At 40.9% G+C, this 27671-nt stretch overlaps 1 protein-coding gene across 1 annotated transcript in view; it reads right to left on the reverse strand.

Annotated features, from left to right (window-relative positions):
* Positions 1–24988, reverse strand: part of LOC149450476 (cell surface glycoprotein CD200 receptor 1-like) — a 54821-nt gene extending 29833 nt beyond the window's left edge. Inside the window, exon 1 of the mRNA XM_089691925.1 lies at positions 24845–24988. Within this exon, the coding sequence (XP_089548051.1) occupies positions 24845–24917 (73 nt within the window). The 5' untranslated portion in view covers positions 24918–24988. The remainder of the gene's footprint in view (positions 1–24844) is intronic.
* Between the last annotated feature and the right edge of the window lie 2683 nt (positions 24989–27671).

Consider the following 27671-nt stretch of genomic DNA (forward strand, 5'->3'; position numbering starts at 1 on the left):
ACATATCCTACTGATTTTTTGCTAATTTTTCTGTTTTTTTTTTTATTTTGGCTGCATGTAGACTTTAGCTTTCCCCTTATATGCAATAGAAAGGGAGGTTGAGGGTGGGGAGTTATGTTTACCATGATTAAGTCGGTACTATGTAAAGTGAAGGGAGTTGCAGTATTTAAGGCGAGAGATGACCAAGTTGTGATTTAGAAGCTTTGTGATGTCATTGGTTAAGAAGGGGTGTATTTTGGAGATGTTGTGGTGGTTGAAGTGGCAAGCCTTGGTCAGTGATTGGATGTGGGGCTGAAAGGAGAGTTCAGAGTCCAGGATTACACTTAGCACCCTGGCGTGTGGGGACGTGTTAATAGTTGTGTCATTGATCTGAACAGAGAAGTCAGGGGAAGGGGCACGGGAGGTGTAACAGAACCTGACCCCGACTGCAATTGGGTACTTCCGTTAGGATACCACTTCCCTGTCCGAACACCGACCACTGACACCACAGCAGACCATACAAAACTAGACGACACCAGTCTTGAAGGAAACCATGAAATAGACTACTTTATTTTAACATAGATACAAGATATACTGTATACATTAAAGGGAACAAATCCCCCCTCCCTGCATAATGACACAGGGCGGGGCAAACCACATCTAGCAACAAGAGACACATCAGCAGACAATCCCACCAAGCGAGTACACAAACACATACATCGCGTAATACTTTGCTCCCAAGCAAGACACACAATAGAACAATGGGATGCAACCACATGGCATTAAACAATCCACAACCCCCCACCTATCTCCTATACATGTCTACACAATATTAGGACAGATCACCCTGTATCCCTAACAGGCACAGGGTGACTTACACATAGGAGGGATATGGGGAGCTGTGACCGGGGTCTCCCCACCTCTCCAAAGTGAGCTGTGTTCCATGGGCCCCCCACCCAAAGTGACTCCTGTCACAGGAGGAAATGTTATGAGCTCAGTTTTGGATAGGTTGAGTTTAAAGAAGTTTATTAAGAAGCACGTTCATGTTTTGATGACTCACATACAGTATGTATGCAAATTTCAACTTTCATAGTGAGCTCTGTAAGCATTGGGCTCCTTTCAGCAAGGCTGAGAAGGACACTTGTGTGATCATGTAAAATAGATTCTAGAGCACCACCTGCTGTTTCAAAAGTAGAACACAAAATCTTAGACTTTAACTGAAGCCAAAACTTTTTTTGACTTTTACTGAGAATGGGGAAGACGTAGAATCTCATTTTTACTTGTGTCCTCACAGGGGAGATTCACACTCCTATTCTCTCCTGGTGAATGCTGTCAAAGAGGCAGAAAGTGAGTAGAAAATAGTTTTTTTTTCTTTTTGAACTCTTTAAAGATAATAAACCAAAAACCATTACACATTTAAATATGGGTGTGATCACAAGCCAGGACTATAAGAGGATTGCCCTGTTGGTTTTTTTTTTCTAAAGGGTTTCAAGGACTTGCTTTGGGTGTAAAACGTATGCCCTCATCCACCATGACTGGCATATTAAGAAACCTAAAATAGGCCAGCAATGCAACCTACATATTTCTCTATATAGGTTTCCTTTAAGTTGTGTTTTATCTTTGTTTGCTTGTCACGCAAAGTTTCCTGTGTGACATGGCTTGGTAAAGTACAAGTTGTGGATTACAGACTCATTCATCACGATGGGATTCCCCAACTGTAGGTAGTAATGTTATTGCTTAATCACGGTATATTTGATCCCTATATTTGTTTTCCACCTGTGTTTATTGTTTGTCATTTTGATTTTTGCTTTATTACAGACGCTGCAGAAGTCATACAGTATATTTACATATATGACATAAACACTATCGGCCCTCCCCACATGGAAGAAAAATATATTTGAAATATATTTTAAAAATACTCTTCCGAAATATATTGCCATATATTTGAAATGCTACAATTTTGGCCATATTCAATATATTTCAAAATATAGTTCAATAAATATATATATATATATATATATATATATACTGTATGTTGAAATGCGTTTTTCTTACAAAATAAATGAAAAATATTTTTAAAAATACATTTTAAAATATACTGTATGTCTTTAAAAATACAAATCTGCATTTTTGGAATGCATTTACAAATATATGTAAAAATATATGTTAAAATGACTTTTTTACATGTTAAAAAAATCTGAAGAATATATTTTTAAAAATATATATTAAAGTCATTTTAACATATATATTACATATATTTGTAAATGCATTCCAAAAATGTAGATTTGTATTTTTAAAGACATACATTATATTTGAAATGTATTTTTAAAAATATTTTTCATATTTTGTAATAAAAATGCATTTCAACATGATATATATATTTATATATACAGTATATGTATATATATATATATATATATGTATATATATATACATACATACACACACACACACATATATATATATATATATATACACACACACACTGCATGTTGAAATGCATTTTTATTACAAAATATATGAATATTTTGGAATGCATTTACAAATATATGTAACATATATGTTAAAATGACTTTTTTAATATATATTTTTTTAAAATATATTCTTCAGATTTTTTTTAACATATAAAAAAGTCATTTTAACATATATTTTTACATATATTTGTAAATGCATTCCAAAAATGCAGATTTGTATTTTTAAAGACATACAGTATATTTTAAATGTATTTTTAAAAATATTTTTCATGTATTTTGTAATAAAAACACATTTCAACATACAGTGTGTATATATATATATATATATATATATATTTATTTATTGAACTATATTTTGAAATATATTGAATATGGCCAAAATTGTAGCATTTCAAATATATGGCAATATATTTGGGATTTTTAATTATATTTCAAACATATTTTTCTTCCATATGGGTCATATAGAAGAATTGTCTGAAAGCACTACTGTATGTTCTGTGCTGCCAGCAAGTTTACTAAGCACATTTTCACTTTTATCTTGAGTGGCAGCCAGGATCTTGCTCAGCAACCACCCAGGGACATCTGTCAGACCCATGTCATACTTGCAATCTTGACGCTAGTGACAAATCACCAGCATCAGGATCACCAAGACACTTCCGGTCAGTCTCCACGGATTTTCCCCCGCCGTGCCGGAAAGTTGAGTATGAAATCCAGCATAACAGTGTTATAATGGACAGACCACTGAAATACAACCTCACCAGAGTTGAGTGGGATGCAATTCTTGGATCAAAGCATTGTTATCTACCCTGCCAGCAAAGGGGGTGATATTGTCATACAAATTTATCTGATGACTAACTAGAGTTAGGCCGGCCATACATGGGTCGAAAATCGACCAATATTTTGTCTGAAAATCGGACCTAAGAATAATCAGCCGATTTTCGCTCTGTTAGTGGGTCAATGGCACCGGCCGATTTTTATTTTTTATTTCTATATAAATTAAAAAGTCTAAACATTTTGAAAAAAAGTGTTTTTCCTTTTTTGCTGATAAATAATCTTTCTTCATAAATCTTGGCCAACATTTATTCAGTTATCTTTTTAGTAAAAAAGAAAAAAATAACCCAAATTAGTTTATAACCAAAAATTATAATTTTTCTACCTTTTTTTTACATTTTTATTTAATTTTTTATATTATTATTTGTGTTTTTTTAACATGCTGTCACCCTAGCATTACAGTGTCACCGAAGAAACTTGGTGGGGGGTGATGAAGATTTTTTTTTTTATACACTGCTTTTACACACATAAAGGCTGTAAAAGTAATCATTTCACCTTCTCTCTGGCTGCATTCTTGCAGCCATTGAGAAATACTGTGTGAGCTGTGATTGGCCACAGCTTGTCACATGGTACAAGGCTGTTGTGAATAGTCTTGTACCATGTGATCTCTGTGATCATTCACAGATTTCACTAGTAGGAAGCAATGATGTCAGAAGTGACATCTTGCTTACTACTCTTCATGTGATCACTGATTGTCCAATCAGTGATGACATGATCGGGACCTCACACAGAGGTCCCGTACAACGATCAGTTGTTCGGATCGTGGTGCTGCGCGCTCCCAGGGAACGCTCACAAGCAGGGAGCGGGGAGAACGTTTATAAATGACCACCTGCCCCTGCACTGCTCCTGTCCAACATTTTATATACATGGGTGGGACGGGAAGTGGTTAACTAAATAAAATGGTTACCTTACAGTCCTGTTCACACGTTGTCTTTGCTTTCCTGCGCTTCAAAAATTATACCCCATGTCACTTTCTTGGGGCTTCAAATAGTCTCCAAAGCCTCCATAGAAGTCTATGACAAAGCTCACTTACAGCACCTGAAGCTTTTGAGGGGCTTTTATGCAGCGGTAGCATTGCTTTGGAGGTATTGAAGGTATGAAATTTCCCAGGATGCATTGGGAAACAAAAAAGCGATCCAGAAAGACATCATCAGCAGTCACTTCCAGTACATGTGTATATATTCTGGGAGTGTCTGGTGCAGATGTCACATCAGGTGTGCAGTGAGGAGCAGCTGGAAGGTGAGCGGGGTCCAAACTGGAGCAGAAAAACAAGCAGACGTACATGCGGTGTGCAACATGGGAATGCAGAAGGTGAGCGGAGACCAGAGAGAGAGAGAGGACTGAGTGACAGAAGATCAGCAGAGCTGGGGGACCGAAGCTGGAGAAACTAGCAGATGTCACACGTGGTGAGCAGTGTGGGGGCAATATACTGTAGTGGCAGGTGAGCAGGGAATAGCAAACCAGAGAGGAGGATCAGCAAACCAGAGGATCAGCAGAGCTGGGGGTTACTAATGAGCAGGGAATCTGTTGAACAAGGGTACTAATAAACTGAGGATCTGCTAAACAGGAGTACTAATGAGCTGGGTATCTGCTAAACAGGGGTACTAGTGAGCCAGGAAAAATCAACACACACAGCATTTGCAAAGCTTCATTAAAACTTCAAAAAAGCATCACAGAAGCATCAAAGACACATAAAAAAGCATGTTGAAGTGGTAGGTAAGTCAAAGCAAGTGTAAATGAGCCCAAAGGATAAATTAGAATTCCTCATCACCAAATTTCCCCAGTGCCCCATTATTTGCACCTTACCAAAATACACAAAAACCTGGCTTATCCACCTGGATGGGGAAAAAGGGTGTGGGGGCTCACTACCTCTGCTTGAAGTTTATTCCAAGCATCATCTCCACTATGCTTTTCATACACTTCATGTCCAAGCCCACAATGTAGATGGACAGTAAGGTCCTGGATATCAGCCCCACTGACAGCAGCACAAGCTTCTTGCTCAGAAACCAGAAGAAGAGGATCTCATGGAGCTCCAGCAGCTGCCAGTATAATTCCCCATTGACAGCAGGGGAGGAGGGCGGGCTGCACCCCCATCCCAGCTCTAGGGGGCATACCTGCACAAACTGGATTCCTTCCTGCAGAGATGCCTGCACAGGACAGGGTAGAGAGTCTTCACTCTGAACACTGTGGACAGCAGGAGGCTAGCCATCTCTTGTAAGGACATGCAGCCTCAGCCCAGTATGCCCAATAACCAGTCTGGGCCTGATCCCACCTACACTATATTGCCAAAAGTATTGGGCAGCCTGCCTTTCCACGCACATGAACTTTAATGGCAACCCAGTCTTAGTCCATAGGGTTCAATATTGAGTTGGCAGCTATAACACCTTCAACTCTTCTGGGAAGGCCGTCCACAAGGTTTAGGAGGGTGTCTATGGGAAGGTTTGACCATTCTTCCAGAAGCACATTTGTGAGGTCAGGCACTGATGTCGGGGGAGGAGGCCTGGCTTGCAGTCTCCACCCTAATTCATACCGAAGGTGTTCTATGGGGTTGAGGTCAGGACTCTGTGCAGGCCAGTCAAGTTCCTCCACCCCAAACTGTCTCATCCATGTCTTTATGGACCTTGCTCTGTGCACTGGTGCACAGTCATGTTGGAACAGGCAGGGGCCATCCCCAAACTGTTTCCCACAAAGTTGGGAGCTTGAAATTGTACACAATGTCTTGGTATGCTGATGCCTTAAGAGTTCCCTTCACTGGAAATTAGGGGCCAAGCCATGTCTGCATGCCTAGGTGCTTGATTTTATACACCTGTGGCCAGGGAGGCAATTGGAACTCATGAATCCATCGATTTGGAGGGCTGGCCCAATACTTTTGGCAATATAGCGTATCTCCCCCTCACTGCAGGACATGTGGGAAGGAGGTTGTAGATGCACTCACATCTTTACCTTCAGTGCCAGAAGACCTTGTCCCAGTACTATCACAAAGGGTCTATGCTATAAAATATCTCAGAAATTCGCTCAATTGTCACAAATAATATCTGTATTTTGCCCAATACATTTATGTGCTATGATCGCCAGTTCCATCTAGTGGCTGTGATGCAGTATTTTCCTAAATTGAGATATTTCAGGGAAATACTGCATCATGGCCATTAGATGGATCTGATGATCACAAAAAAAAAACATTAAAGTCAAATACAAGATTATTCTTGACAGCTTAGTGAATACTTGAGATGTTCACACAGAGATTTTTTTTATAAATAGACATCATACACTATATTTCTATCCATACACAATTTATCTAGTAGCTCTACACTAAAAGAAGATTTTCCTAAGTATATGTAAACCTTAAAAATTAACTTCCCTTATTTCATCCTCATTGGTCTGCTAAATACACCATTAGAAGCATTTTTTTTATATCTAAATAATAGGTGAAAAAATACCAGAAATCTTGGGAGCTGATAACATCTTGTACTCAGGGGCGGACTGACCATTTGGAAACTCGGGCACTGCCCGAAGGCCCGGGGTCAGGCGGGGGCCCCATGAGATGCCCCTGGTACCTTTTTCATAGGCTTTTTTGAGTTTGGGCAAGGACACAGGGGCCCCATGATCCCCTATTGCCCAGGGGCCCCATGAGTTGTCAGTCCGCCCCTGCTTGTACTCCCTGCCTCTGCAATGTTGTCACCCTAGGACAGGAAGTGTGTTATTGGTAGGTCACTAGAAAATAAAGACAAAAAAGCCAGACAAAAGAAAGCTAATGGAGCCACTATATTAGAAGATCTCTGAGCTGCAGTATATTCAATTTTTATTTTTGGGCTTGGATTCATGTTATTACTATTTACACCCACTGTACTCCCACGTAAGTGCTGATTAGATCATATCACGACTGTTGTCCTCCCACCACTTACAGTGTAAAAGTCAGATCATGTTATGAACACACCAGCTAAAGATGCATTTGGTGATTTCCCAAGAACAAAAAAAACATCATTCTCATACAAAAACCATCATAAGGTGTTGTAAGCTGATAACAAAATATCAGTGCGCCAATAGTGATATTAAAAAATATATTTGGTGGTAAAGTAAAAAAATTCTTTGCAGTGGGCCGAAAAAATATTCCTTGGCTCTTGAGGCTAACAGTCTGCATTTGGGGCTGTGCACTTGGTCCTGTATGGATGTCAAAAAGGGAGCAGCGGCTGTGTCTGTGCAGCTGCTGTGTCTCAATTGACTTGCATGGAACTCCCGTGCATCTCTGTGCGGTTAAACAGAGCCCTTGCACTGGCGTATGCTTTAGAACTATATAATAAAAGAGGAGCGAGCGCCTTAAAACAAAAACAAAGCTGCTGTGTATAAAAGGTAACCAATAGCACCCTAAAACATAGATATTAAACAAGAAAGTGCAGCGCTAGAATGAATACAATGTCCCAATGACTGTAAAATCACTAAAAACACAGAATAAAAATTCAATTTAAAGTCAAAATGGTAAAATCAAAAAAAGGTTCCAATATGAACAATATATAAAGTGACTCTCATGCTTAGTGACTCTGGACCCGGTATCAGTGCAGTAGTGGTAAAGGTAATGCGCACTCACCGGATGCGCATAGTTATTGCGCCTTATATTAAAATACAGATGTCATCAAACAGGTATTAAACAGGTATACCTGTTTGATGACATCTGGATTCTAATATAAGGCGCAATAACTATGTGCATCCGGTGAGTGCGCATTACCTTTGCCACCACTGCACTGATACCAGATCCAGAGTCACTAAGCACGAGAGTCACTTTATATATTCATATTGGAACCTTTTTTTGATTTTACCATTTTGACTTTAAATTTAATTTTTATTCTGTGTTTTTAGTGATTGTACACAAAGAGTCATTGGGACATTGTATTCATTCTAGCGCTGCACTTTCTTGTCTAGTATGCTGTAGAACGCCCCATATAAACTCTCAGTCATGCATAAAACATTTATTCTAGTTTTGGATAGTGCAGGAATAGTTTAGAACCCTTGATTATTATTATTATTATTATTATACAGGATTTATATAGCGCCAACAGTTTGCTCAGCACTTTACATTATAATGGGAGACAATACAGTAACAATACAGTTCAATACAAGAGGGATAGGAGGGCCCTGCTCCTTGGAGCTTACAATCTAAGAGGGAGGGGCTAGTGGTACAAAAGGTAATAACTGTGGGGGATGGACTGGTAGGAGGAATAGAAGATTCCATTATTAGCTGAGGGCTGGATAGGCTTCCCTGAAGAGATAGGTTTTCAGAGATCGCCTAAAAGTGAGAAGAGTAGGCGGTAGTCTGATAAATTGGGGTAGAGAGTTCCAGAGGATGGGGTAGGCTCTGGAGAAGTCCTGGAGACGAGCAAGGGAGGAGGAGACAAGGGAGCTAGAGAGCAGGAGGTCGTGCGAGGAGCAGAGTGTACGGTTTGGGTGATATGTGGAGACAAGATTGGTGATGTAATTTGGGGCAGAGTTATAAATGGTTTTATATGTTATTATTAATGTTTTGAATTTTATTAATTGGGCAATGACATGCCCTGTAGTGTACTGCAATTAGGTCAGGTTTTCGGTGTGTTGGAGTACATCATCAGCCTATTCAACAGATCACCTGAGAAAGTCCATCACTGAACAAAACATTTAGAGCAGTGGTTCTCAACCTTCCTAATGCCGTGACCCTTTAATACAGTTCCTCATGTTGTGGTGACCCCCAACCATAAAATTATTTTCGTTGCTACTTCATAACTGTCATTTTGCAGTGGGAGGAGTAGTGCCACGTCATTGGTGTCAGTGGGAGGAATAGTGTCCCATCACTGGTGTCAATGGGAGGAATAGTGCCCCATCATTGGTATCAGTGGTAGGAATAGAGCCCCATCATTGGTGTCAGTGGGAGGAATAGTGCCCCATCATAGGTGTCAGTGGGGGGAATAGTGCCCCATCATTGGTGTCAGTGGGAGGAATAGTGTCCCATCACTGGTGTCAATGGGAGGAATAGTGCCCCATCATTGGTATCAGTGGTAGGAATAGAGCCCCATCATTGGTGTCAGTGGGAGGAATAGTGCCCCATCATTGGTGTCAGTGGGAGGAATAGTGCCCCATCATTGGTGTCAGTGGGAGGAATAGTGCCCCATCATTGGTGTCAGTGGGAGGAATAGTGCCCCATCATAGGTGCCAGTGGGGGGAATAGTGCCCCATCATTGGTGCCAGTGGGAGGAATAGTGCCCCATCAATGATGCCAGTGGGGGGAATAGTGCCCCATTATAGGTGTCAGTGGGGGGAATAGTGCCCCATCATTGGTGTCAGTGGAAGGAATAGTGCCCCATCATTGGTGTCAGTGGGAGGAATAGTGCCCCATCATTGGTGTCAGTGGGAGGAATAGTGCCCCATCATTGGTGTCAGTGGAAGGAATAGTGCCCCATCATTGGGGTCAGTGGGAGGAATAGTGCCCCATCATAGGTGTCATTGGGAGGAATAGTGCCCCATCATAGGTGTCATTGGGGGGAATAGTGCCCCATCATTGGTGCCAGTAGGAGGAATAGTGCCCCATCATAGGTGTCAGTGGGGGGAATAGTGCCCCATCATTGGTGTCAGTGGGAGGAATAGTGCCCCATCATTGGTGTCAGTGGGAGGAATAGTGCCCCATCATTGGTGTCAGTGGGAGAGGAATAGTGCCCCATTGTTGGTGTCAGTGGGGGAGGAATAGTACCCCATCGTTGGTGTCAGTGGGGGGAGGAATAGTGCCCCATCGTTGGTGTCAGTGGGGGGAGGAATAGTGCCCAATCGTTGGTGTCAGTGGGGGGAGGAATAGTGCTCCATCGTTGGTGTCAGTGGGGGGAGGAATAGTGCCCCATCGCTGGTGTCGGTGGGGGGAGGAATAGTGCCCCATCGTTGGTGTCAGTGGGGGGAGGAATAGTGCCCCATCGTTGGTGTCAGTGGGGGGAGGAATAGTGACCCATCATTGGTATTAGTGACACCAATGATTGGGCACTCTTCCTCCCACTGACATCAATGATACTTACCTTGCTGACCCCTGCTCCAGCCTGGGGTCGCTCGCTCCCTCCCTCCCTCTCCCATGGTACAGACACTTACCAGTCAGCTGTCTTCCTTCTCCGGCCGTTCTCCTCCTCTTCACTCGCTCGATCTTCGCGGTGCCGCTCGGTTCCTCCTCTCCAAGCTCCACCTCCTCACTGGTGATTGATCCCGGGGGTGTGTCCAGATGACAGGGGCGGCATGTCATCCCGCCCACACCTGGAGATGGATAGAGGAGCGGTGTCTTGGTTCCTAAGACCATCGGAAATATGTGTTTTCCGATGGTCTTAGGCGACCCCTGTGAAAGGGTCGTTCGACCCCCAAATGTGTCGCGACCCACAGGTTGAGAACCGCTAATTTAGAGCATGGAAGCAATATATTGATAGGTTATTACTGCTACTGAGACTCCCTTAGAGAGATTTGCTCTCAGTTCCTTTCCTACTGACAATGTATTACAAGGCACAAAAAAATGCACATCAAAAAATCGTTGGGACTTTGAAGGTACATGAAATTCAATCTCATGAAATAGGTAATTTATTATATGAATTGGCTAAAAGTCATCCATATAACATAGATTTTAGATAGAGTTCACTACCATATATCTTGTATTAGACATACTGATAACATTTCAAAAGCTCTCTACGCGTTTCACAAACTTCTTCAGGAGAGTAGAAGTACAGTCTCTTCTTCAGGAGAGTAAAAGGACATGGTGTGTATATACAGTACTGTAGACAACCAGCCACGGTGTTAAAAACTAAATGTGCCCTGATCCACAAACACCAACCACAGATGACCACCTAGAAGCCACAAGGGATACCTCTTGACCCCCCCCCCCCCCACACACACATACGATGGCCATGATAAAGGCCATGTCTTTACTCATAGATTTTGGTGTGGCATCCAAATTAAGGGGTCGTTGATTTAAAAAGAACCCTTGTGGCCCTATTGTACTGATCTTAAACAGATAAGGGTGTCTTCACTTCTCCTGGAGTTGCAATAAATAGAGGGCACTCCATCCTGTGTGAGGAGTAGTGATGAGCTGAACACCCCTCTGTTCGGTTTTCAGTCGAACATTCAAACCTAATGAAAGTTCAACCGCGAATTTCGAACAGAGCAGACAATTCAGTAAGTGGTATCTTACCGCATCTGAGTGTGCCATAAGATACCGCACAGCTACTAAAATACCGCATGAGTTGCATTATTAAGTCATGCAGTATTTAAGTAGTGTAAACATCCATTTCATGTTTCAGCTGTCAGCAGGGTTCTCTGCTGACAGCTGACTGTAAAAAGAATTGCCAGCATTGCCCAGCAATTCAATTTTTTATTTTAAAAAGTGTGGGCCCCCCTCATTCATACCAATCCCTTCGGCTCTGGTATGGATTTTCAGGGGAACCCTCACACCAAAAGTTTTTAAGAAATGGCTTAGGGGTCCCCCTCAGAAAAAAATGCCAGACCCTAATACGAGTATGCAGAGCATACGAGTGAGCGCCCCCCCCCCTTCTGAACCATGCCAGACCACATGCTGTCAACATGGGGGGGTGCTTTGGGGCAGGGTGGCTCCACCGCCCAAAGCATCTTGTCCCCATATTGATGGGGGCCAGAGCCTTGTCCTCATAACTGTGACTGGTGGTTGTGGGCGGGGGGCTTATTGGAATCCGGAAGCCCCCTTTAACAAGGGGGCTCCCAGATCTCAGCCCCCCCGCATGTGAATGAGTATGGGTTGCACGGTACTGCTACTCATTCACCGAAAAAAAAAGTGTGTAAAAAGTACAGTAGACAGTCTTTGACAAGTCCATTATTAAAAATAGAAATTTAAAAAAATGTCCCCCGAAGTAGATCCAATGTCAATCACAATGCCCGCCACCACCGCCGACCCAAAAAACGAAAGAAACGAAAAGCAGAGCCTTGGGAGAAGAGAATCGGTCTGAGGACAGAGCCTTGGGAGAAGAGAAGAGAACAGAATCGGTCTGAGGACAGAGCCTTGGAAGAAGAGAAGAGAACAGAATCGGTCTGAGGACAGAGCCTTGGGAGAAGAGAAGAGAAACAGTCTGAGGACAGAGCCTTGGGAGAAGAGAAGAGAATCGGTCTGAGGACAGAGCCTTGGGAGAAGAGAAGAGAATCGGTCTGAGGACAGAGCCTTGGGAGAAGAGAAGAGAATCGGTCTGAGGACAGAGCCTTGGGAGAAGAGAAGAGAATCGGTCTGAGGACAGAGCTTTGGGAGAAGACAAGAGAAGACCAGAGAAGAGAAGTGAACAGAACCGGTCTGAGGACAGAGCCTTGGGAGAAGAGAAGAGAACAGAATCGGTCTGAGGACAGAGCCTTGGAAGAAGAGAAAAGAGAATAGAAGAGAAGGGGTGGAGTTGAAGGTGAAGAAGCATTTAAACAGTTAGTAGGAGAACCAGGAAAATGTAGTCCGAAGGAGTGGAGTTTATTGTGGAAAAACAGGCGGTCAGCTTTGTGGGAGGAAGCAGAAAGGTCAAATAGTAAGAATACCTCTTAGTGCCCACTGGTTTTAGCAGTTGGTAAAAGTGAGTTGACAGTTTTTCAGAAATGTTGTGGGTTAAAACCACATACATTAGTCTGCCATAACCTCTATAACACCATAAAATAGGCAAAAGGTAGAAGTGTCAACATAATGAGCTGGTGAGACTGTATTACATTGCACAGTGCTGTCCTTCTAATATATTTCAAGCTTTGGAGCTATAAAGAAACACATTAGGCAGACGTACAGAAAAAAAATAGAGAAGATCCTCAGCAGAGGGAATATACTACTACCAGTCCATTGAGCTTGTTGGTGTGGAGGAAGTGACTCAAAATAGCTGCAGGCATTAACCACTTCCAGTCCGGACACTTTCACCCCCTTCCTGTCCAGGCCAATTTTCAGCTTTCAGCACTGTCACACTTTGAATGACAATTGCGCGGTCATGCACCACTGTACCCAAATACATTTTTTTGAGAAAGGTAAAACGTTCTTTTGGTGGTATTTATTCACCACTGGGATTTTTATTTTTTTGATATATAAATGAAAAAAGACCAAACATTTTGAAAAAAAAAAGTGTTTTTCTTATGAAATATTAAAAATAAATATTCTGTCTTCATAAAGCTTAGCCAAAATGTATTCAACTATCTGTTTGGTAAAAAAAAATAACCCAAATCAGTTTATAAAAAAATTATAATTTTTCAAAAAATGTTTTTTACATTTTTATTTTATTATCTTTCCTATTATTATTTATGTATTTTTTTTTTTTTTTTTTACATACTGTCACCCTAGTAGTACAGTGTCACCTTAGTGGCACAGTATTATTTGTGGGGGGTGATGAAGATTTTTTTTTTTTTACCCTGATTGCTTTTACACTCATAAAGGCTGCAAAAGCAATAATTTCTCCCTCTCTCTCCTCTCTGGCTGCATTCTTGCAGCCATTGAGAAATACTGTCAGTGCTGCGATTGGTCACAGCTTGTCACATGGTACAAGGCTGTTATGAATGGCCTTGTACCATGTGACCTCTGTGATCATTCACAGAATTTACAAGTATTAAACTATGATGTCAGAAAGTGACATCTTGTTTACTACTGTTCATGTGATCACTGATTGGCTAATCACTGATCACATGAATCGGGACCTTGCACATACATTAATCTGTGTTCTGCTGTGTCCGGTGGACACAGCAGGGACAGATTGTGGCGCTGCGCGCTCCCAGGGAGCATGCATAGGCAGTGGATGTGGGGGGACATTTAGAAACGCCACCCTACCCGCGCCGCCATTAACAGTTACAGCTGTCTATCACTGGGTCCAGGCCGAAGATTCCGTGACAGGGGAGAGGACTGTATGTAAACAATACAGTTCTCTCCCCTGTCAACAGCAGCATGCTGTTTTGTATTGCTCTGCATATAAAGCAGCATACTTACATAGTACAGCACACATAGCAAAACAGCACACAGTTAACCCCTTGATCGCCCCACATGTTAACCTCTTCCTGCCCAGTGTCATTAGTACCGTGTCAGTGCTTTTTATTAGCACTGATCAAACGCTCAGATGTGAATGGAGCTACTTTTGCTCCTTGTGACTCAATACCGACTAATGCAGACCATCCATGGGTCGAATTCCGAATGAATTTTCATTTGAAAATCAGAAATTTCATTCGTTTTGTAATCCGATGGTGCCACCATTGATTTTGAAATTCGACCAACCAAGCCTTAATTCATCAAATCATGGCTGGAAATCTTCTCTTTCCAGGTCACAGCTCATGCTCATTTCTTTTTTGATAATACTTCTCACACAATTCTCCCATCATTGATTAGCAATTTGTTTGTTTTTCCAAAAATCCCCAACATGCCTGATCACTCAAATTTGAAGTATAGCCTGCATTAGTGATGGCAAGAAAGGATGCTCTGATGAGGCATGAGCTCAGGTGTGTTCGGACATGAGTCTAGTCTAGGTTCACACCTATGCAGATTGCGTTTGTGGCGTTTCTGCATTGCGTTCTGCGTTTTTGCACTTGCGTTTTTGATGCGTTTTGCCTTTTTTTTCCATTTTTAAATAATTTATTCTCGTTGCTAGGAAGATTTTAAATGAACGCATCAAAAAAGCACAAATATCTAGCTGAAGGTTTGATCTAGTTCAGTGCAAGGGTTAGGCTACGTTCACACCGAGGAGTTTTTGAAGCATTTTTGCTTTAAAAAAAGTGCCTAAAAAGCTCAAGAAAAATGCTTCCCTATGTATGTGAATGTATATCTATGCATGTTTTCACACTGAGGCGTTGTGCTTGCAGTGTGGGGTGAAAACTCCTACTTGCAGCATCTTTGGGGCAAGTTTGGTGAGTTAAAAAACGCCCCAGAAACGCCTGGTTTTTAAGTCACGTGTCCTTTAAAAAGGCACAAGTGTGGTAAAAATGCCTATGTGTTTTTTCTGTGTTTTTGCGGTGGATCAGTGTGAAAGTAGCCTTAGTGTTTGGGTCAAGGTCAGGATTTTTTTTCTTTAATTGGTATCAGTGTCAGTTAGTGTCAGTTTTAGGTAAAAAAAAAACAACCAAAAAACAAAATGCGCACTATTGTTTCTGGGCTGTACTACGGGTACAAACAACAAATAACATACACATATATGATATCGCTGCGACCGTCAAGAGCTGGAACATTTATTTTGGGTTGTTCTTTGGTGGTAGGTTATGGTAGTAACAAGAAACACACAGCTACATTTAAAAAAAAAATATTTTTTTACTATTTTGGGCCGGTTTTACTTTGATAATAGAAAAAAATCAGGAGATATCTATTACCATTTACCACCAAATGAAATCCCAATTTGTCATGAACAAAACAAGGTATAATCCACATGGATGTACGAAGTAGTTGTGATGATATGTACGGTTTTACTAACAAATGTCAAAGTTGCAAAATTGTACTTAGGCATTAAGATTTGGTTTACCCTTAGGCGTGAAGGGGTTAAAGAAGCTTGCATTAAAAACATGCATGTGTGCGTTTTTATTGTGCGCTTTTGTGCTTTTTTGTACTACTTCTCAGAATGCAGCTACAACACAGGCCAATTCATCGTCGTCACTACTGGATACATCTTTTGCGCCATATTCCATCTGAGCCCACCGAGGCGCCAACTCTGAAGCCGCGAGATCCCAGGTATGCTTTGTTTGCAAACGGCATGCAGAACCACCAACTCTCTGGCTCCATTCACATCTGAGTGTAGCATTTTTCGCGCATATTTTACCGTGATTTTTACATGTTTTCATACAGCATTTTTAGCCATTTTTGAGCTTTGCATTTTTTTTATTAGCCAGTAAAGAAAAATATCATCTGTTGCATCATTTGTTGCTAGGTTTTTCTGCTTCAGCTTTTCCATCAGCTTTTATTTCTTTTTTTATTATTATTATTCATTTATTATTTTATTTTGTTACATAGTTAGTCTGGCTGAAAAAAGACAAAAGTCCATCCAGTTCAACCATAAAAAAAAAAAAAAGTTATAATCCTACACCCACAGTTGATCCAGAAGAAGGCATAAAACCCAGCAAAGCATGATCCAATTTGCTCCTGCTGGGAAAAAAATTCCTTCCTGATCCCCCGAGAGGCAATTGAATATTCCCTGGATCAACTTTACCTATAAATGTTATATCCAGTTATATTCTGTGTATCCAAGAAAGAATCCAGGACCTTTTTGAAGCAATCCACTTAGCTGGCCAGAACCAACTCTTGAGGGAGTCTATTCCACATTTTCACAGCTCTCACTGTGAAGAAACCTTTCCGTGTTTGGAGATTAAATTTCTTTTCCTCCAGACGTAAAGAGTGCCCCCTTGTCCTCTGTGATGACCTCAGGGTGAATAGCTGTAAACCGAGTTCACTATATGAACCACTGATGTATTTATACATGGAGATCATATCCCCCCTTATGTATTATACATGGTGATCATATCCCCCCCTTATGTATTATACATGGTGATCATATCCCCCCTTATGTATTATACATGGAGATCATATCCCCCCTTATGTATTATACATGGAGATCATATCCCCCCCTTATGTATTTTACATGGAGATCATATCCCCCCCTTATGTATTATACATGGTGATCATATCCCCCCTTATGTATTATACATGGAGATCATATCCCCCCTTATGTATTATACATGGAGATCATATCCCCCCCTTATGTATTATACATGGAGATCATATCCCCCCCTTATGTATTATACATGGATATCATATCCCCCCTTATGTATTATACATGGAGATCATATCCCCCCTTATGTATTATACATGGAGATCATATCCCCCCTTATGTATTATACATGGAGATCATATCCCCCCTTATGTATTATACATGGAGATCATATCCCCCCCTTATGTATTATACATGGAGATCATATCCCCCCCTTATGTATTATACATGGATATCATATCCCCCCCTTATGTATTATACATGGAGATCATATCCCCCCTTATGTATTATACATGGAGATCATATCCCCCCTTATGTATTATACATGGAGATCATATCCCCCCTTATGTATTATACATGGTGATCATATCCCCCTTATGTATTATACATGGTGATCATATCCCCCCCTTATGTATTATACATGGAGATCATATCCCCCCCTTATGTATTATACATGGAGATCATATCCCCCCTTATGTATTATACATGGAGATCATATCCCCCCTTATGTATTATACATGGAGATCATATCCCCCCTTATGTATTATACATGGTGATCATATCCCCCTTATGTATTATACATGGTGATCATATCCCCCCCTTATGTATTATACATGGAGATCATATCCCCCCCCTTATGTATTATACATGGAGATCATATCCCCCCTTATGTATTATACATGGAGATCATATCCCCCCCTTATGTATTATACATGGAGATCATATCCCCCCTTATGTATTATACATGGAGATCATATCCCCCCTTATGTATTATACATGGAGATCATATCCCCCCTTATGTATTATACATGGAGATCATATCCCCCCTTATGTATTATACATGGTGATCATATCCCCCTTATGTATTATACATGGAGATCATATCCCCCCTTATGTATTATACATGGTGATCATATCCCCCCTTAATCTCCTCTTCTCAAGAAAGAATACATTCAGTTCCTCTAATCTTTCCTCATAGCTGATCTCCTCCATGCCTCTTATCAGTTTGGTTGCCCTTCTCTGTACTTTCTCCACTTCCCCAATGTTCTATTTGTGAATTGGTGCCCAAAACTGAACTGCATATTCCAGATGAGGTATTACTAATGATTTGTACCGGGGGGAAATGATATCTCTTTCTGGAGTCTATACCTCTTTTAATACAAGAGAGGATTTTGCTCGCTTTAGAAACAGCAGTTTGATCTACCAGAACTCCCAGATCCTTCTCCACCATTGATTCCCCCAGTTGTACCCCCCTAGTATGTATGATGCATATTCTTAGCCCCCAAGTGCAGAACCTTACATTTATCAATATTAAACCTCACTTGCCACACAGTTGACCAATTACACAGAGCATTGAGGTCGGCTTGTAAATTGAAGACATCCTGTAAGGACATTATTCCACTGCACAGCTTGGTGTCATCTGCAAAGACTGAAATGGGATCTATAATCTCAGGCCCTATATCATTTATAAATATATTAAAAAGTAAGGGTCCCAACACTGAATCTTGGGGTGCACCACTGACACCCCCAGACCACTCAGAGTATGAATCATTACCCCCTACTCTCTGAATACCATCTTTTAGCCAGTTTTCTATCCATTTACATACAGATTTTTCCAAGCCTGTAGATGTTACCTTACACATTAGCCGTGTGTGGGGAACTGTGCCAAAGGATTTTGCAAAATCCAAGTCTACCAGGTCCACCGCCACCCCTCTGTCCAGATATACCACGTCCACCGCCACCCCTCTGTCCAAGTATACCACGTCCACCGTCACCCCTCTGTCCAAGTATACCACCTCCACAACCATCCCTCTGTCCAAGTATACCACGTCGACCACCACCCCTCTGTCCAAGGTTTTGCTCACCTGCTCATAAAAAGAAATCAGATTTGTTTGACACCTTCCGTTTTTCATGAATCCATGCTGTCTGTTGCTTAAAATTATTATTATTATTATACAGTATTTATAAAGCGCCGATAGTTCGCTCAGCGCTGTACATTACAAAGGGGGACAGAACATGTGACAGAACAATACCAATACAATGCAAAACATGAGGGGATCGAGGGCCCTGCTCTTTCGAGCTTACAATCTAGGAGGGAGGGGATGGTGGCACAGGAGGAGATAGCTGTGGGGGATGGAGTGGTAGGAAGAGTGGAGGAGGTCGGCAAGTTAGCAGGGGGTGCGTTAGGCTTCCCTGAAGAGATGGGTTTTCAAGGTGCGCCTAAAGGAGAGGAGAGTAGGTGATAATCTGATGGGTTGGGGCAGGGAGTTCCAGAGGATGGGTAAAACCCTGGAGAAGTCCTGGAGGCGGGCATGGGAGGAGGAGACCAGGGAACTAGAGAGAAGGAGGTCTTGTGAGGAGCGGAGTGTGCGTGTTGGGTGGTACTTGGATATTAGGTCAGTGATGTAGTTCGGGGAAGTATGGTGGACAGCTTTGTACGTCAGTGTTAGGATTTTGAATTTGATCCGTTGCGCAGTCGGAAGCCAGTGGAGGGATTGGCAGAGGGGGGTGGCGGAAACAGAGCGGTTGGTGAGGTGAATGAGTCTGGCTGCCGTATTCAGGATCGACTGAAGCGGGGATAGCCAGCGGCGAGGCAGGCCAGTGAGGAGGGAGTTGCAGTAGTCGAGTCGTGATATGATGAGGGAGTGGATGAGCTGTTTAGTGGTTTCTGGGGTTAGGAACGTTCGGATTTTGTCGATGTTGCGGAGGTGAAGTCTGCATGATATTGTTAAAGATTGGACTTGGGGCTGGAAGGATAGGTTGGAGTCCAGAATGACACCAAGTACTCTGGCCTGCGGGGCGGGTTTGATGGTGGCGTTGTTGGACATGATGGAGAAGTCAATGGGGGGTGGGGTCCGGGCTGGGGGGAAGACAAGAAACTCAGTTTTGGAGAGGTTCAGTTTAAGGAAGTGGAGCGACATCCAGTCTGATATGTCGCTCAGTAGGTGTTAAAATATTTTTTTCCAGCAAGAACTCATCTATGTGGTCTTTTATTAAACTCTCCAGTATCTTCCCAACTATAGAAGTTACACTAACAGGCCTATAATTACTTGGTAAAGATTTTGACCCCTTTTTAAATATAGGAACCACATTGGCCTTACACCAATCCAGTGGTATTATGCCAGTTATTAAAGAGTGGCTAAAAATTAGAAACAATGGCTTTGAAATGACAGAGCTCAATTCTTTAAGGACCCGTGAGTGTATGCCATCCGGTCCAGGTGCTTTATGCACCTTTATTCTGTCTAAATATTTCATGTTAATGTAAGGGGTTAGAGTTAAGGTTAGGGTTAGGATTAGGGGTTGAAGTTTGGGTTGGGGTTAGTATTTTATGTATTATTTTCCTATTTATTTTTTACAGGGTTAGGGAGAAAATAATAATAGCAACAATAATAAAAATAATAATAATAAATAAATGTAAAATGAATACACACATAATTAAAAATAATCAAAAATAAATACTTGCAATATTAAATTTATAATACTTAACCCATAACCTTAATCCCCCAAAACCTAAAAAAGTAATAATAATAATAATAATAATAATAATAATAATAATAATGTATTATTATTATTATTATTATTATTAATAATTTCTTTCATTTTTTAAAGGTTAGGGGTTGATTATTATTTATTTATCATTATTTTTTTTTATTTATATGTGAATTATTTTAATTTATCTTAGATTTATTTATTTTTATATTATTACTAATTTTTTTAAAAGATTTTTTCATTTGAGCAGAAAACTGCGCAAAATGCGGGTTAAAACAAGTGTGCAAAAATGCACGAATCGTGCTTTTCTCTTATTTTCTATGAGAACAAAAACATGCCAAAAATGTGCAAATCTGCCCAAGCGAGCTCCAAAAGTAGCTCCAAAACTTTGTTGAGCTTCAGGCATTCTTCTTCAGGTGAATTGGAGTAGAGATACGAACCATCTCCATAGAGTAATATTGATTTTTTTCCCCCTGAGCGTTTTGGAGCTTCAAGCTTCATGCTACAAAACACTCAGGTGTGAATGGGGCCTCAAGAGCACACGTAGCATGAACATGAGGAGGCAGGGCCACCGGGAACTCCTTGTACCTCCCATGGCTTCCAATGTGTAGACAGCATTTTCTTAACCACTATGAAAAAAAGAAGCTGACTGCTCATAAGAAAAAAAAAAAGCGTTTTGTCTTTTTTGCTTGACAGCTCTTCTCAAAAATGCGAGTTTGGTGGGGGTTTTTCTCTGCCTATAAGCTCATATACCTGTAGAGTCCTGAAAATGCCTATAGTGTGCATGTACACATTGGGGTTGATTTACAAATAGGCTGTGCACCACACGTGCACTCCAAGTACACTGCTCTAGGTCTGTGGGGAACATGCAAGGAAAATGAAAAAACAGCATTTTTGCTTGCACATAACCGGATGAAAGAAATCAGCAGAGCTTCACCTCATTTCAGAGCTTCCCCTCGGATCTAAAGCAACTGCACTTGCAGTGTACAGTCTATTTGCCTTTAGTAAATCAATCCCATTGGCTCACATGGAGTGAAGTTTCCAGGCTGAAAGCTCAAAAAAGCTCAAAAGCCCGTAGGAGCAGCTTCATTGAGATGCAGTGCACATGAGCCCTAAAATTAAAAATACTTGCCGGAGAAATTATTTACAAATTAAACATATTTTTATCATTGTGTGTATTTATTATATTTTATCACCACATACAGTCTTTGCCAAAAATATTGGCACCCCTTCATTTCTGTCAGATAATGCACCACTTCGCACAGAAAAATGTTGCAATTACAAATGTTTATTTCTTTTGTTTGTATTGGTATGACACACAAAAACTGGAGAAACCAAAAGCCAAATCGGACACATTCCATGCAAAACTCCAAAAATGGACTGGACAATATTATTGGCACCCTCAATTTAATATTTGGTAGCACAGCCCTTGGAAAACATAACTGAAATCAATGGCTTCCTGTAACTATCAATGCGTTTCTTCCACCTCTCTACTGGATTTTTGGAGCGATCTTATTTCATCAACTGCTTCAAGTCTCTCAGATTGGAAGGGTTCCTTTCCCCAACTGCTGATTTGAGATCTATCCACAGGAGCTCTATGGGATTGAGATCTGGACTTATTGCTGGCCAGTTCAGTACTCTCCAGCGCTTTGTCTGAAACCATTTCTGGGTGCTTTTTGACATGTGCTTTGGGTCATTGTCCTGCTGTAAGACCCATGAACTCCGACGGAGATCCAACTTTCTGACACTGGGCCCTACATTGGCCCCCAGAATTCTTTGGTAGTCTTCAGATTTCATAATGCAATGCACACGGTCAAGACATCCAGTGCCTGAAGCAGCAAAGCAACCCCAAAATATCAGTGAACCTCCAACATGTTTGACTGTAGTTGACTGTGATTTCATAACAGTGTTGCACACAGTGGACACAGGAGCATTAAGATCTCTGGAGATGGACTTGTAACCTTGAGATTGTCCATGGTTTTCCACAATTTGTGTTCTCGGACAATTCTTTGCTGCTCTTTCTCTTCTCCATGCTCCGTGAGGCACACAGAGACACACAACAGAAAGGTTGAGTCAATTTTTCACCATTTTAACTGGTGGTGTAATGAGATTTCTATATTGTCAGCATCTGTTTATTGATACCGGTGAGTTTAATTACAAATTGCAGGAGTATCACAAACTTGGAGTGCAATTATTTCTTACAATTTTGAGAAGATGCCAATAATTTTGCCCTGTCTATGTTTGAGGTTTTGCGTGGAATGTGTCAGATTTAGCTTTTTGTTTCTCCACTTTTTTGTTGGATACCAATATAAACAAAAGCAATAAACATGAGAATGCTGAAACATTTGTATTTGCAACAATTTTCTGTGCAAATTGGTGCAAAGGTTCCAATATTTTTGGCCATCATGGTCACTGAACAAACAAAAACAGATAAAATTTAAAATGTGAATGGTAAAAAAAATTGTGAAACAAATAACAGGAGAAAGGATTTTTTAATGCTGCTCAACACTTACTATTAAAAAAAAAATAGATATATAAATCCTGTATAATAATAATAATAGTGCTTTTTTAAAATTGACATTAGGTGCAGAACAGGACAATCCTTTGATCTGCACATAAAAGAACTAATATGTTGTAACTGTAATTTTGTATTTTTTTGGCATAGAGCAGCCATGGCAAGAGAGAAAACTTTGGGTACGCCCAAAGTACTTACTGTAGATTAAGTGATATTGACAGTGCCTCATTCAGTCAACTGGTTAAAAGAACCTATGGGGATGGGAGGAGGTGTTGATAGCTTGCTTTTAAAAATATCACCTCTCGAGCTATCACCTTAAATTCTTGCATCACCATCTAGGATGTTGGTTTTTTTTTAAATGTCACCATTTTGTAAACCAAAACACGTACGCCTGAAACACAATCTACAGCTTGGAGTTATTTATAAGAATTGTAAATAATGTGCCTTCACTGGATTCACATGGCAAATGTGGATTTTTAGGACTTCTACTTTTATGAGTTTGGTGTGAAGGAACTCCAGTGGCTTACACAGGACCCTGACCTCAACCCTACTGAACTCTACTCTCTCTCTCTACTCCAACATGTAGACATGATCTCACAAATATTCTTTTTCGGCTGAATGAGCACAAATTCCAACAGACACGTTAGCTTTTTTATTTTAAAAGGAAAAACTCAACTGAAGGCAAAAACAACATGCAAATAAAAACAGTATTAATGTACAGTATATAGCAAATCCGACCATCACAACTTCTCTTTGTCACTCCTCCAAATGATTGACTTTAGGTGTTTTAGTTAAGAGTACTATTAATTTTATTGTGTACCAAAAGCATTTTAGATAATTGGATACTTATGGTAAAAGTTTGGGAAGGTCATTTTCTATTTCAGGATGACTGTTCCCTTGTGCACAAAGCCAGCTCAATAAAGACATCGCTTGACCATTTTGGTGTGGAGGAACTTGAGTGGCCTTCACAGAGCCCTGGCCTCAACCATATTGCTCTCATCCAACATCTGTACCTGACCTCACAAATGCTCTGACGGCTAAATGGGTAGAACAATGCCCTAAGGCACAATCCAAAATCTTGCAGAAAGTTTTTCCAGAAGGGTGGATGCAACTGTATTATTATTATACAGGATTTATATAGCGCCAACAATTTGCTCAGCGCTTTACAATATAACGGGAGACAATACAGCAACAATACAGTTCAATACAAGAGGGATAGGAGGGCCTGATCCTTGGAGCTTACAATCTACTGTAGCTTCAAAATAGGGGAGGGAAAGACTCCATGTTAATGTCCATGTTTTTGGAACTTTGGGATTGATTTACTAAAACTGGAGAGTGCAAAATCTGGTGCATAGTAACCAATTGGCTTCCAGGTTTTATTGTCAAAAACGTAATGGAACAAGCTGAAGTTAGAGGCTGATTGGCCACCATGCACAGCTGCACTAGATGTTTTTACTCTCCAGTTTTAGTAAATCAACCCCAACATGTCCATCAAGCTCATATAGGTGTGATGGGCAGGTGTCCACGTACTTTTTGCCATATAGTGTTTGTGCTTTTTACCCATACCATATATGTTCCAGAAGTACTCTTTGTGTTGGTTACAAAGCTATGTAAATTTGAATATTAAATCAAGCCCACCATTATAATGAATTAAAGAACACAGCATACAATAACTAAAAAATGAGGGTTATATAAAGACACAAAAAGAAAGATATAAAAATAAAATAGAAGGGAAAGGAAAGAAAAAAGTAAAAGCATAACCAACCTTTTAAAAAACCAAAAACCATGTTTTGTATTAGTGGCTGTACAAGTCCATATGACGCTGTGGTTCAAGGGTCTCATAGCAGAAAGTGAAACCAGCTTACCTGATGTAATTTTGTGACAGCCAATAGGAAGCATGAGCAGGAACAGAATTTGTATTTCTTGCAGAAAGTTCATAATGATTTTATCAGTTTTCACGTAGAAAGTTCTTCACTTTGAGCAGCTCCCACCAAGTGTTGGTCATCGTGAACATCAACTCAACTGAAGTCACATCGGAAATTGTCTGTCTACATTCTGCTCCATATAGATAAGGATGTGATGTTGCAGGGACTCTCTCTTTTTTAGGTCTTTTCATCACCAATTTCCTGTGTCTTAATTTCAAATGACACAAAGGAAACAAATGGGGGGGATAGACTTTATTTTCAGAAACATATGACGTGGGCAACTGGGATGTTACTTTCTGACTGAATATTAACCCCAACAAAGTATCATTTTCTATTATAGTAGCTGGCTTACAATTTTTACTAAATTTTAAAGGGCTTTTTTTTCTTGAAGAAAGGTCTAACTGGAAATCCCCTCTGTACATTTGCTTTACGTAGTAGTGTCATTGGGTTCTTCTAATCACATCTCAAAAGCTTTACAATAGACCAGTACATTCATTTATTTCAGGTACTTATATAGCGCAGTCAATTTACGCAGCGCTTTACATATATATTGTACATTCACATCAGTCCTTAACCCTCAAGGGGTGCACAATCTAAGGTCCCTAACTCACATTCATACATACACATACTAGGGACAATTTAGACAGGATCCAATTAACCTACCAGCATGTCTTTGGAGTGTGAGAGGAAACGCATGCAGGAACAGGGAGAACATGCAAACTCCAGGCAGGAGGTGCCATGGCTGGGATTTGAACCAACGACCCTAGTACTGCCAGGCAGAAGTGCTAATCATTTAGCCACTGTGCTGCCCATTTATAATTCTACATGAATACATTTCTAACACATCACAGTGTACAGTACAATATAATTTTTCAGAAAACTCTGTACCTTTATCATAAAAAGCAATCATAGTCATTTAAACCCCACTCAAGAGGAACATCCTGGGAGATAAATTCAACGTTTCATCAGTTTAGGGAAAAAATGTCCTTGGTCTCCTCTGAGCCACTAATCACTACACAGACTGTTCATAGAAACTTTCTTGCATGTTGAGAGGCTACTGAACTGTGAAATGCAACATTTGTACACACATCCACTATGCATTCACTGGGATTTACAGTGTTGTGTTATCTATGGGCTAGCTTATTAGACCAGAATGGTCCCTGGATGATGCCTGAACAAAGATGGCTCCATCTTTCTGAAGTGAAAAGCAGAAGAAGTCATCATCATGGGAAGTACTGTGATCTCCGTGAGAGGTAATACATACCTGAAGCAATAAATGGGGAAAACACTGTTCCCCCAACCAGCCACCATAACATGTGAGTCAGGACTGGCCTCAGCCTAAATGTCTCCACCAAGGAAGGACGCTCCCTGATGTGTTTTGTCTCACCCATTGGGGTTAGTTATAGTCCTATGACTAATCCCTAGTGAGTGGGGTGAAATGTGTCAGGGGGCAAGGTTTGTTGGTGGAGACATGTAAGCTGAAGGTGATCTTCACTCACATATTACGGTGGTTGGTCGGGTTGGTTTCTTCCATTTATTGCACACATCACCTTAGAAGGGCATAATGACAACCTGTACCCCTTCACCTGTGGATCAAGGGAATAGAATCCCTGGCTTTGTACGGCCTTACAAACTTAGTCTAAGGTCGCAGTGACTACATTGGAAGCAGATATAAAGATAACACCTCCTGCGCTCTAGGACTCAAACCAGAGGTGGAGGAATCGAGGAACCTCAAAACAATTTTGCCAGTGCATGGAAGGATGTGCAGCTCTACAAGGCTGGGGAAGCCCGACTGATACTGTGAAGTGAAGCAAAAAGAAAGAGTGCACCAACCTTGCGCTTTAGCTCAGTAATTTAGTGATTTTATTTAATAAAATATATATACTCACAAACAAGGATGTAAAGCAAGCATTACAGATCCTCAAAGGGACAGGGTAGTGTAGAGCCAAGGTAAGTCATGTCGCGAGAGTAGACTTTCAAAGTGAGGCTGATGCGTTTCGAAGGGAGACCCAGTGACTACATATCTGGAAGTGGTACGTCTAAACACTATTTAGTATGGATCCACATCCACACTGAGTACAGATTTGGCAGATCCAGCTCATAAGCTTTGTTTTTGATTGCATTCATTAAATCCCAGATCCAGTCAATATTTTGGATTTAAAAAGAGCTAGAGCTTATTGGGGAGATTTCCCCTTATTTACCTTCCAGAACAGGAAGTGACAACCTCCTCCCCCCCCCCCCAACTTCTTGTATAGGCACTGCAGCAACAGGAGGTGAGGGTAAATGTCCACAATGAGTCCACCTACAAAAATGGAAAAAATTATATCCCCCCAAAAAATTAGCTGGAGTCACTGGTAAATAAAGATATTAATAAAGAACCATTGTAGCTTATAGTGTTATTAAACCTACAACAGTAAATCAGTCTGTATATGCAGTAAAGCATGCTTGTTATACTCACTGTGGAGCCTAAAGGGTTAATCATCTGTATTATTATTTTTTTTCATGTAAAGCAGGTCAAGGTTAGAACCCCCTTCAGCTTTACAGTAAATAGGGGCAGGACTGTGGATAAGGGGGTACCACCAGTCCTCCTGTACGGGGCCCAGGCCAGCAAGGGGGCTCAGGCAGGATAAATCGGATGTGGGCAAGGAGGGTGAGCAGCATATTGTGGTGGGCAATTACTGGAACCAATACCCTGTATGGCTCTCTCTGCAGCAGCTGAAATCTGGCTTCCCCACATGGAAGAAAAATATATTTGAAATATATTTCC

This window comes from Staurois parvus, unplaced genomic scaffold (assembly GCF_062004578.1).
Source record: "Staurois parvus isolate SC_StPar_1 unplaced genomic scaffold, SC_StPar_1.0 ptg000574l, whole genome shotgun sequence".
Classification (NCBI taxonomy): Eukaryota; Metazoa; Chordata; class Amphibia; order Anura; family Ranidae; genus Staurois; species Staurois parvus.